General features: G+C 39.4%; 2 protein-coding genes across 4 annotated transcripts; one reads left to right on the top strand and one right to left on the bottom strand.

The window, feature by feature from the left end:
* Positions 1–538: 538 nt before the first annotated feature.
* hemgn (hemogen) lies at positions 539–2,840 on the bottom strand. Of its 2 annotated transcripts, none has more exons than XM_041035196.1 (4): positions 2,678–2,840; positions 2,241–2,319; positions 1,158–1,783; positions 539–1,021 (listed from the first exon to the last, which is right to left on the bottom strand). In XM_041035196.1, the coding sequence occupies exons 1-4, from the start codon at positions 2,739–2,741 to the stop codon at positions 915–917; spliced, it is 876 nt and encodes a 291-aa protein (XP_040891130.1). In that variant the 5' UTR covers positions 2,742–2,840; the 3' UTR covers positions 539–914. The 2 variants fall into 2 exon arrangements, with proteins under 2 accessions (XP_040891130.1, XP_040891129.1); XM_041035195.1 differs by having other exon boundaries at positions 2,229–2,319; positions 2,678–2,839.
* A 2,251-nt stretch (positions 2,841–5,091) lies between these two features.
* anp32b (acidic (leucine-rich) nuclear phosphoprotein 32 family, member B) lies at positions 5,092–11,118 on the top strand. 2 transcript variants are annotated; one of them, XM_041035810.1, is made up of 7 exons: positions 5,092–5,332; positions 7,707–7,856; positions 7,956–8,078; positions 8,928–9,120; positions 9,395–9,519; positions 9,617–9,683; positions 10,895–11,118. In XM_041035810.1, exons 1-7 carry the CDS (start codon positions 5,279–5,281, stop codon positions 10,972–10,974), a joined length of 792 nt encoding a protein of 263 aa, XP_040891744.1. In that variant the 5' UTR covers positions 5,092–5,278; the 3' UTR covers positions 10,975–11,118. The 2 variants fall into 2 exon arrangements, with proteins under 2 accessions (XP_040891744.1, XP_040891743.1); XM_041035809.1 differs by having other exon boundaries at positions 5,100–5,332; positions 10,892–11,118.
* Positions 11,119–11,970: the final 852 nt, after the last annotated feature.

Genomic DNA, 11,970 nt, shown 5'->3' with positions numbered 1-11,970 from the left:
GTCGTTGCAGGCAACTGCATGTTTTATATCAGCAGAGGGCAGTCAAGAGTCATTTCAGCTGCTGTTTTTTTTTTTTACTAACTTTATTGCTACAGAACAAGTAGCCAAAACAAAAATGTTCAACAATATATGATCCCTGGTGGACTGTAACTTAGTCCAGTGATCAAGTACTGTTCTTGAGTATTTGCTTTAGTTTTTACTCTACTACATATCAAAGTAGTACAATCACTGCATTTATATGACAACTTTTATAAACTCCACACATTCAGATTATTAGAATATTAGAATAAGAATGTATTTTTAAGTTTACTAAACAGAGCAGATGAAGGTTTATTGTTGGTGTGTTTACATTCATCAGAGTACAGTTTTGACATAATTATGCTTAAATCCATCAGGTAGAGATCATCAGTACACAAGCAGAATCTATATTCTTTACAAATTTACTAATTTTGTAAGATGGTGAATAAAAGAATACACACACACAGTAAGATGTGTGGCTGTGGATGACACAGATAATAAGGACCATAGTCAGAGGGTGTAAGCAGTTTATTTTATTAGGTGAAAAACAACTTTTACAAAATTCGATCAAATAAATCCACAATTACAAATACATCCTTATCACTGATTCATACCATTTTACTTTTAAATAAAAGTAGGCACAATTTGCTATTGACTAAATGCAAAGAACAAAATAAAATTCAGGAACTTCGCAGTGAAGCACAAAGAAGCACCAAGAATAAATAAGCATACAGGTTTGGTTTGAATTCATACATTTTTTCAAATAAGCAATGTATATGCGCACATTAACCAAAATAATACTCAGATACAAATTGTGTCAGAAAAGTAAGTAGTCTGGCTTTTTTCATGTTCTGAACTGAGGCAGTATCTGAAAAGTGTATTTTAAGAAATTGGAATTAATTTCCTGGGAGATATTCTTGTGGCGGAGGTGGAGAAGACAAAGTTGGAACTGAGAACATTTTGTTTTGTTCAGGGACATTGATCGACGGTGTCTCACTCACATCTAAAAAAGACAGACAGACAGTATGTAGTTAATATTAGAGAAAAGGTTCATTTGAAAAAGCATTTTTCAGAAACTCTTAAACCAGTTAACGTTTCAAAGGACTACTTCTGGTGATGTACTTCCGTGCTATTTATACCTTCATCTGCTCTTTTGTCTTGTGATGGACAGATGTCTTCCTCTTCATCTGGGCCTAAGTCCTCAATCAGGACCTGGTCAAGGACCTCCATGCCTTGTGACTCTGTGTAGAGGGTCTCCGCCTGGGGAGGAGCAGGAGCTGTAGCTGGAACAGGGGTTTGGGACAGAGCTGGGACTGGAACAGCATCTGGAGCTAGAACTGGAGCTGAATCTTTGATGGGGATCGGAGCCGTATCTAGAACAATGGGAGATGGAGCAGGAACTGAGGGTGAAACAAGAGCTGGAGTCTGGTTAACTGGAGCTGGAGAAGTCAGAACAGGAGCGAGGACAGAGCTTTGGGCAGATCCAAGAACGGGCATAGAAGCAGGGGCAGAGAGAACAGATGCTGGTTGTGACTCTAGTGTGTCACCTCCCACAGCAAGTAAGGGGGTCAGAGAGCCCAATGTTTGACCTGAGATGATCCCCCCAGGTTCAGGGACCACCACTACTGAAGGATCTTCTTGAGCAACTGCTGCCTCTTCCTGAATGACAGATATTTCAGGCGTGGGCTCAGTCTTCCTGGGCCTCCCTCTCCTCTTTGTGCCACTCTTCTCGTCAGCTCTTGATCTTTTCTTCTGGCTCTCCACCCTGAAAGAACACAACAATGGTAATCAAGCTCAACAACAGTGGACACGGATAGAGCTCTTTGTGATAGTTTTGCAAAGCTAATAGTACAAAGTCCTTGACCTGGATCTGGGGCGTCAGTAGAAACACCACAGCAACCTTTGGTTTCCTCTTGCTCCATATTCAATATAAACCAGAGGAGTGATAAGCAGCTATGGTGCTGATAATTCACTGTGCTCTGTAAGGTGCAGTTATAATGCCAGTAGTGCTATTTATCCTTAACAATTTTACCAAATCTTCTTTCTCTGTTGTCCATTGCATTATGTCATTTATTCTGAGGATCATTGCACTGGTCAAAGTTCTTAAATTTGCAGAACGTCTTCACTGCTAAACCAAACACAGCTACTCCAAATGAGCATAGCAGTAAATGTAGGTCACTAAGATTGACTGTGCTTTTCTATAGATTTACCCTAAAACCCACTGGTTTGTTTCCTTCGCTTCTGCTTCGGCCTTTCTCTTCCTGAGAAGATCCCTGTCCCGCAATCTGCGACGGATCCCACCTTTAAAACAGAAGCACATGCAAAGAACAAGTACAATATGAAATCAAAGATACAAAGAGTAGTGTTTAAAGTATTTAGTTTCTTAGTATATAAAGATATGGATTACAGACATTTTCTCTTCTGGCTTCACAATGGCTTGTCTTTGACAGAAGTATTGTCACACTTGGTTTTAAAGAATAATTACGCAGATAGATTAACTTGTCTCTTGTAATGCAGCGTAGACTAAAAGATTTCTGTTTGTGAGCTAACCAAAAGACACCACACGGTGTGTAAATGAATAACCGGATCACTCAAGTTTCTAGTGTGGAAACACTGAAGGACTTAATTTCACAAGAAGAGGAGACATTTTAAATATTACCTTGGTCCTCATTTGGATTTTTATATTCCAACTCTTGTTTCTCTTGTTGCAACGTCTCCTCCATTCTGAGTCCTGCTATGAATGAATTCAGCTCATTGAAGGCGGGCAAGCACAGAAAAGAAGATAGAATAACTTCTGACTGTTTTCTATTCCCACCCCTAAATGAATTATCTGGTTAACCATTACCATAGAGCAGGGAGAGTTCTTGCAGCTTTGGTCTTATCATATTTGTAAAGCTGGAGGAGTTGGCAAAGAAAAAAAAAGACTGAAGCAAGTTGTGTGTGGGCAGTGTGTGATAGGGATATAATACAGTATGTATGTTGTAATGGAGGAAATACATAGAGGGTTTTCTGACTGCTGTCAAATGTAAAGCGAAAATGTGTGTGTGAAATGGTGTCTTAACTAAACTACAAAAAGAATGGACAATAAAAGGCATTTCCAGTTTTGAAGGCATATTAATGTGCAAGTTAGAAGTCATTAATGAAATGCTGCTGTTGCTTAGCAATGGAGAAAGTGTACTCAATACTAAATTCAGACAATTATTTATGCTCTAAATTGCCTAATATTGTTGGAGGGTGCAAAACAGGTAAAGGGTTAAATTAAGTTCTGAATGTGACATAAAATGAGATAATATTCCTTAGTCCTGCAAGTTGTTTTCTGCATAAATAATATACAGAAATGGCAATTGCAAAGCGTGTCTTTTTTCTGGCAAAGCAATGTGTTTTGTTGTACTTGGGGCAAACTACTATGTTGAAAAGCCATTAGATGGCCACAGGCCAAGCAAGAAATCCTGTCTTCAGCTAGAGTACAGAGGCATACCCATCTTATCTCACAGATGGAGAGCTGCTCAGTTGGGGTGTGTTCCCAATCTTCTCACAGCACATTGAGCTCTGATGTGTGTGTTTGAGCCTCTCAGTAAAAGAAGCTGTCCAGTAGAATAAATAACACTCAACTGGGTGGAAACTAGTTGCAGTAGAAAATGTGCACCTTCACCTATGTTGTCCAGGATTAAAAGTAAGTATTGAAAAAAAAAAAAAAAAAAAAAAAAAACCTCATCTTGCAAGACTATGCAGTGCAAAGTATTACAATCTCCCTCTCTGGGAATGAACAACCCATGAATGCACACTCAAATTCAAAGTACCCTGAACATCTCAGATGATCACAGCACCTCCTAGTATCTGTGTTGACTTCCAGCTGGTCAAACGATCACAGGATGCACACAGTTAACTCTTCAGCTCATAGAAATCCAACAGATACAAGAATGGAATAATTCCAAGTACGCCCATCTTTGCAAATGACTGATTATTAGTAACATTATTAGTAAAAAGGTGACATTCCTCAAGTTTGAGCTATGTCAAAGAAGATATGGCAGTGCCCTCTTCTGGTATGCCCTCTCAACTACAAAGCACTGATCTTAAAAACAGTTTTTGTACAGTATACAGTTTGTGTACCATGCACAAAGCCAAAGACAGGGTATTTGGATAATGTGCCCTTGGCAGTGAATGTGGTGGGTGCACTGTAGCCTGCATTCTATGTCTACATATGCTCTACATTTTTATTCTACTACTAACCTTAAAAATAAATCTATAATTTGACAGAACTCCAGAATATAAATGCTGATTCATAATTTTATTTAGAAAAATCAACAGTTCATAGTGAGTAGACTTCTACTTGAGGGCTCTGGTGTCTCAGGAAGTAAAGGGGGTTGGGGGTGGATGGGTACTCAACCTTACCGTATGCATACACAATGCTCTCTTTACTGCAAACCAAATACACCCCTCCTAGCAATGTGTCCAAACGGTAGGGGAAAAAAAGCTGGCGTTTATGAATCAACAGAGTACAACACAACTCATTCATTATGCAGTTTATTGAACAAAATTCCTCACAAGTCTCTTCATTCCCCGAACAATTATAAAACAAAAGGTATTTTGCTTTGGTAGGCAACAGGTTTGAGTAATATTCAAAACAGGAATTCTTTCTGATGATGGAGGTTTGTCATACTTACATACTCAATATGCAACCGTTACAAAATCACGTTAAATATGTATAAAAAAAAAAAAAGAAAAATAAAGAGTGGGAATGTTTTCAAGCTTTGAAATTTTATAAGTGAGGCAGATCAACAAAAGTTTGCCGTTTATGACCGACTACTCCTTTTGACGTCTAATTAGTTGAAAGCTATTTTGCGTAAAATGCACACACACACACACACACGTATTCTGCATTCCTTCATTTAATAACACTGAGAGCACAGACAAAAGCACACAAAAGACAAAACGGTTCTTGTCTTCACTAAACATAGTACAGTAGTTTCTTTGCAGAAATAAATTGCACCATAGCACTGTTTCGGGGCAGCGTCATGTTATGTGACTGCAATGGCTTTATAGAGGCGATGGGCGTTTCTGGACGCAGATGGCGCTGTTGAGCATATATTTTGTTTCAGTCCCGTTTCCCTCCATGGTTGTCTCCTCTCTCCGACTAACTTAGCGTTTGGCTCAGTTCATTATACAGTCCTATATTCTCCCTCCATTAGGGCATCTCTGCCTTTGGACTGAAGATCCCACCAAAACCCAGGAGAGAAAAGTTTAACTTTCACAGGGCAAGATGGACATGAAAAAGAGGATCCACTTGGAGCTAAGAAACAGGACACCGTCTGATGTGAGTCGTGCTTTTTAAAACCAACCCTTAGTTTTCTGGCTAGCCTCTTGCTAGCTAGCTTGCTACTTTTTTTGCTTTGCGAGTGACCTGTGTGGCTAACGTAATGGTGACCACATGGGCTTTAGATTATGTTTCTCGTTTATAATAGGGCGGAAAAACACTCGCATAACAAGCTTAATCCTTTACACTGTTCTGGATTGGGCGTATAGGAGCAAGGAGACGAGAAAAGCTATATTCAATCGTTACTTTGAAACGGCGATTCCTCAGCTTGCTGGCATTATTGCAGTGCTTTAACCGTTTCGCAGCCTCCTTGGTCAGTGGTGCACACACGATTCAGCTCGACTCCACCGTTGTAGCACAATTAGTAAACTTCTTTTTACGCCGATATATTAGGAAATTTGCTTCCTGCGCCGCGTTTGGCATTCACAGAGCGGTATATTTTATACAGACCTTGGAAGCCATGTTTGCTGCTAGCATAACTGCTAAACGATTCTCTTTTTTTATTATTACAAATTCACTTTACAACTTCAAGGCGTTTGTGCTAAAATAGAGTTTTTGTAACATGTAAACGGGCCATCGCCGATCACGAGTCATGTCTTGAAATTTCTGTGGAGTACGTTAACGTTAATATCAAATGGTCAGATTCAGCAGCGACAACAAAAAAGCAGTCACTTGGTTCACGAGTCATCCATACCTTGACCACTTCAGCCACTGTTACTGTAATCATAGCTAGTTAATATTTCCTCACAAACTAGAGCGAGCAGCCAACTATTCCTGTAATCGAGATTTGTTTAAAGCCACGTTTAAGCTGTTGCAATCCGTAAGTTTTAAAGGGAGTGTGCAGCAGTTAATTCCCTAAAATAGCTTACACAGTTGTGCAGTAGCCACGTTACCATTTCAAATCCTTGCTTTTACACTGGTATAAATATTGCACACTTTTTTAATGAAGTCTGGTGAGTCAGAATCATTCAGACAGCAGCCACCTAACTTAGTATTTTTGTTCCCGCCATATTACCCCCTTCACTACACTGGTCAAAGACAACAAAATATATCCATCCATATACTTAAAACGTCAAGCACAATCATTCTGTCATCCAGTAACTGTCATTAAGGCTAAACTTGGCGTTGTTTGCAACTAAATGGATCGATTTGTTGACCAGCGGCTTCGTTAACCGAGTCAGCCTGCTTGAATGACACGGAGATCCGGTGCACCGCGCTTGATGCGTGGGCAGCCAAAAACTCGACGGTCGCCGTTTCCTCTCGACCCATGCACGAAATAAAACAAATTTAACATCGAAAATTAATTTAGTTAATGTGCAAGTAACGATAATTACTCTTCCTAAACAGCACTTTTCGCCATTGAAGTGTTCAGAGAAGTGCATACTGTATCTCAGGGATCGCCATGTTGTCATTCTGTCGTCTTTGAAGCTCTGGGAGAAAGGAACTGTCTCCATCTTTGTTTTTACTAAATTTCCGTTCTCAATATATTTCCTTCGCCACTTCGACCTGAAAACGATGTAGTACCCTGTAACAAACTGGCAATATCGGTCGTTCGCTCGACGACAAGGAATATTCCACTTCCCACATGAAAGCTGGTTTAACGAAAAAAAAGAAAATCTTTACTAAGGGTGTATTCGCAATCCTTTCCGTTGCTGTTGGGTTGGCTAATGGCGGCCAGACAGAGCTCTCTAGCTGCTCCTCTACCGCACGGCAGCGTTTAAAAGGGGCAATGGCTAGCCTGTAGCGAGCTAGCTCTCAAAAATCATTGCATTTGTCATTAGTGACTGCATCAGCAGGCCATGGGAAGCTACTGCTTTGCTCTTCCTCGTTTCAAAGAAATCAATGCATTAACTGTCGTGCCCGGATAAATTAAGCACACAGTGATACGAAGTGTTTTTAGATGGAGACGCAGTGTCCATTTCGGTGTTTTACAGGAGAAACCGTGATCTTTGACGTTTGACAACAACTTTTTTTGCAACGTTTTTGTCCAACACTGAATTGCGCAACCAGTGTTAGCTTTAACGGTCTCAAACTAACTCCGCCTTCAGACTTGTTTTTCTAAAATTTTACAGCAACTACAAAATGCCTTTAATTACTTTACACAAAGACATTTTGCTAAACAGCAACGTGCCCCATTAAAAACGATTTGGTTATGTTGTTTGCCAGTTTGTTTTCTGTGTGATTTTCTTTACATAATTTGTACTGTTTTATTTTAACAAAACGAGAGAGCGAGAGCATGTAATAAATATTTTGTATTATGATGAATTTGGCATGTTTTAGGATAAATTGTAATTATGGATGAATAGTTGTAATAGTTTCACAAAATGCATAAAACGGGAGATAAGATTTTTTTGTGATATTTTCTGTATTCCAGGTACGAGAACTTGTCCTTGACAACTGTCGATCAGTTGAAGGAAAAATTGAAGGCCTCACAGCTGAGTTTGTCAACCTGGAGTTCCTCAGTTTGATAAATGTTGGCTTAATCTCAGTGTCCAACCTCCCTAAACTAGGAAAACTCAAAAAGGTAAAAATGATGCTTCACCTTCATACCACCATGAAAAAGTTGATTTGAGGGGGAAAAAAATTGTCAGCTGGAATAATCTTTCTCTCTACTCTGTTTCAGCTGGAGTTGAGCGACAACAGAATCAGTGGCGGCCTTGATGTTTTAGCAGAAAAACTACCCAACCTCACACATCTAAATCTGAGTGGCAACAAATTGAAAGACATCAGCACATTGGAACCATTGGTATGTGTTCCCAGTTTTGCCAGAAGCCATTTAGAAGCAACACTTGCCACATGTAATTCATCTGAAGGCCTACAAAATGTATATACTATGACTTACGTTGGTGCAGACATTTTATTTTTTGTTATCTTACTTTATGTTAATGTAATATACTTAGACAATACATTTTGAACATTTATACAAACTTGTGGTGCACACAGCTTTATTATTGTAAATGTGATTGTCTTGCTCAACACACAGCATACAAATAACAACTGCAGTTGTAATTTAAGGGCTGCTTTCTATTTATTTGGATATAAATATTTAAACTAGTTGTTACACCGCATCATATATTGGAGCTGACCCCGGTACAAGTTCAGGGGAGATCCTCCTTATCATGTTGGTGTATTTAGAAAATAATTATTATAATTGGAAAATCGCATGGAAAAAATGTTCAGGAGACACATCTGACTGAAGTGCACATGAGATTTATCTTATTTACTGGTGGAAGAAATTGTGATTTATATTTTCTGGAAATTCATATGAGACACATACACTTTAAAGGTAAAGTAACCAGATGTAAAAGATTGTGTTTGTTAATCCAGCAAATTAAGTATACCAGACAAATCAAGGCAGTTCATGTCATTGAAGCAAGATTCATGTAACTCCATTGCCACAGAGTCATTATGCTTACTGATAGGTAGCACTGCCTGCAATGTCCTATTACATCCAGAGCAATAACCAGCTCTGTATAAACAGTCTACTGGTTGACATTGTTCAGCATATATCACACAACCTTATTCACACTATGCATACACAATCATCTAGTACTGTTTACTCAAGACATGTCACTTCACTGTATTTAATCAACAGAAGAAGCTGGATAACCTGAAGAGTTTGGACCTGTTCAACTGTGAAGTGACAAACCTGAATGACTACAGAGAGAGTGTGTTTAAGCTGCTGCCCCAGCTCACCTACCTGGATGGTTATGACATGGAGGACAGGGAAGCCTCTGACTCTGACGGAGAGGTGGACGGAGATGGCGTAGATGATGATGAAGATGAAGGTACAAAGTGGCTTTCACGATCTCAAACACCTCTTCTGCTTTTCTGTTGTGAGGATCTCTTTTGGTCCAGGGTGGTTTACGTATGGTAGTTCTGCTGCAAAAGAGAGAATGAGAATAGAATGCTGCATAATTACATTTTAACCTTAGCATGATTGCTTTTCTCAGTCATGCTTTAATAGAGATATATAATGTCACTCACCTTAAACGTCATGTCATGTGTATTTGTTTATTCTTGCACTGTCTGTGGTTGATTGTTTTGGCTTTTGGATTGCAGAGGGAGAGGAGGAGGAAGATGAGGATGGAGAGGAGGAGGACTTTGACGAGGAAGAGGAGGACGAGGAAGACGAGGAGGAGGTAGAAGGAGAAGAGGATGATGAGGAGGTCAGCGGAGAAGATGAGGTAAAAAAAAAAAAAAAAAAAAAGCTCGCATTGTTTGGACTTCATATGCATGACTTCTGGTTTTAATTTGTGCAATTTTCTAATTTTCTTTACCAAGGAGGAAGAATTTGGTCAGGATGGGGAAGTAGATGAAGAGGATGAAGACGAGGATGAAGATGAAGACGGTATGTACTAGCTCTTATACACCCAGTTTTAGCTTAAACACACCACCCTTACATTTAAAAAAATGTATTAAATTCCAGAGAACCTCAAACACTAATTTCTACACAGAAAATTACTGCTACTACACTCGGCCATGTGCATTCAGTCTCTTATCCAATTACAGCTCCAGGCTCTCTACAAGGTGGAGAGTTCCTTCAGGGGCATTAAGTTTGTGTTTTGGTCTAGAGGACAGAATCAACTTGATTTTTCACTGGCATAATCAACACCACAAAGAAGCAGACTCAATTAATAATATAATGAAGTGACAGCATATGATTTACTACCTCAAAAAGTGAATTTAGTGTTAAAACGCTCCTTAAGATTTAAGTCTAAAATCTTTTGTATGAATCTAGCATGACTCCTTATTCTCCCAATCCTTCATCTATGCAGGAGAGTCCAAAAGGTTTAAGGTGCCTGCTTTAGTCGTTATCCATTATTGCACTTAAAATAAGAGACTTATTATTTATATTAAAAAAGATCAGTAAGTAAAACGTGGTGTGAGAATGTTAATCACAGCATAAAAACAAAGACTAGCATGAGGGTGCAAAACATCTGAGGAGGGAAGGGCCAGTTAAATCCTAAAAAAAATTCAGTACTGAAGATACATATCTCACACTGTTTATTTTGAGCTCCTTAATCGTGTAACATAATAACATGTAGGGACAGCAAAACATGATCGTGACATTTCTTAAACTCTTCCCACACTCCCCAAGAACCCAGAAGAAGATCACTAGAATAAAGCCTTAAAGGCTAAGGTTGTTTATGGTGAATGGTTAAAATGTTACAGTGAATTAAAAGTCAACATCTTTCTAAAAGATGTATCACATGAAGTGCTGAACTTGCTGAAAGTGAGATCACACACCAAAAATTCATTGCTTTCAGTTTCCCAAATGTGAATTTTTGCTGGTTTCCTTTGTCTTGGATATTAAACTGAATACCTTTGGGTCCTGGACAGTTGTTCAGATAATAGATTTGAATATGTCAACTTGGGCTTTAGGGAAATTGTGATGTGCATTTTTTTCAATTTTCTGACATTTTATGGACCAAACCAATTAACTGGGAAAAGAACTGGCAGATTAATCGCTTATAGATATAATAATAAATTGCAGTGCCAGCTGAAGTGTTGTGGTCTTGACACTACTTTACAGAGTTCTCCATTTTTTGCCCCTAGAAGGAGAAACTGGCAAAGGCGAGAAGAGAAAGCGAGACCCAGAGGATGATGATGAGGACGACGATGATGAAGACGACGATTAAGAGCAAAACTGAAAACAAGAGCCTACCATGTTACCCTTCCTCCCCCACAAACCCGAACGTCCGCCCTCTTACAACTCGCACCGCCTTTGTAATCCACGTCTACCCCCCCAGCTCTGAGCTCTTTTAATGGGGCAAGACTGTACCGGATGGGTGGGCCGAGTGGAGCTGCCCCCCCCCCCCCCCCCCCCCCCAACCCACACCCCTTTTTTTCTCCCTCTCCTCCATGGAACTGAGAGCCACCCAACACCCTCCACCTCACCCACCCCACGGCCCCCGAGGTTCTCAGGCAGCCCACCACTCAGCATTCCACAATTTCACTGTCGATCCCTCTTTATGTATTCCCGTGTGAGAACTTTGGGACTGGTATCTAGTTTTGGGTCTGTGCTTTTAATATTTTGTTGGATGAATTATTTTTTGTTGTTGGGTTTATTATTTCTCATTTTTTGTCTTTATTTTTTTTTTTTCTGTTCCTTATTTTTCCCAATAAAATTATTGCTATAGCAGCTGTGCAACCAGCGAGCCATGATTTTTAGTGTGGCTGCCTGTTGCACAAATCAAGGTTGTAGCTACATTTTTACTTTCTGTATGACAAAAAACAACTTTGTAAATAAAATGTTAACATTTTGTGCTTTTCTCTCTTCCTGCCTTGCTTTTCTCATGTGTCAAAATTAACGTAAAGGGATGAAATGAAGGCCATATGGCCACATTTTTTTCATCCACCCCTGCTGTTGCGCTCTCAACATGTTGTCGACAGGGACGGTGACTGTATATAACAGTCCTCAGAAAAGAATTTGTGACTAGTCTTAAAAGCAGAAGTTTAGATTTTTTTCAAGTCTGTCTTGATACAGTACTCCCATTATGTATGTGGGGTCGCTGTGTTCATTTTTCCTTCTCCATACTTGCCACGAGGAGATCCTTTTCTTGTGAGTCCAGTGTAAGAAATGGGGAGAAAAATTCCAGTCTGTATTCTGTGTAAGATGTTTTCTGATGTTTACT

The sequence above is a fragment of the Toxotes jaculatrix genome, chromosome 4, assembly GCF_017976425.1.
Source record: "Toxotes jaculatrix isolate fToxJac2 chromosome 4, fToxJac2.pri, whole genome shotgun sequence".
NCBI lineage: Eukaryota > Metazoa > Chordata > Actinopteri > Toxotidae > Toxotes > Toxotes jaculatrix.
The sequence above is the reverse complement of the archived record's forward strand: the minus strand, read 5'-3'. Positions and strand labels throughout refer to the sequence as shown.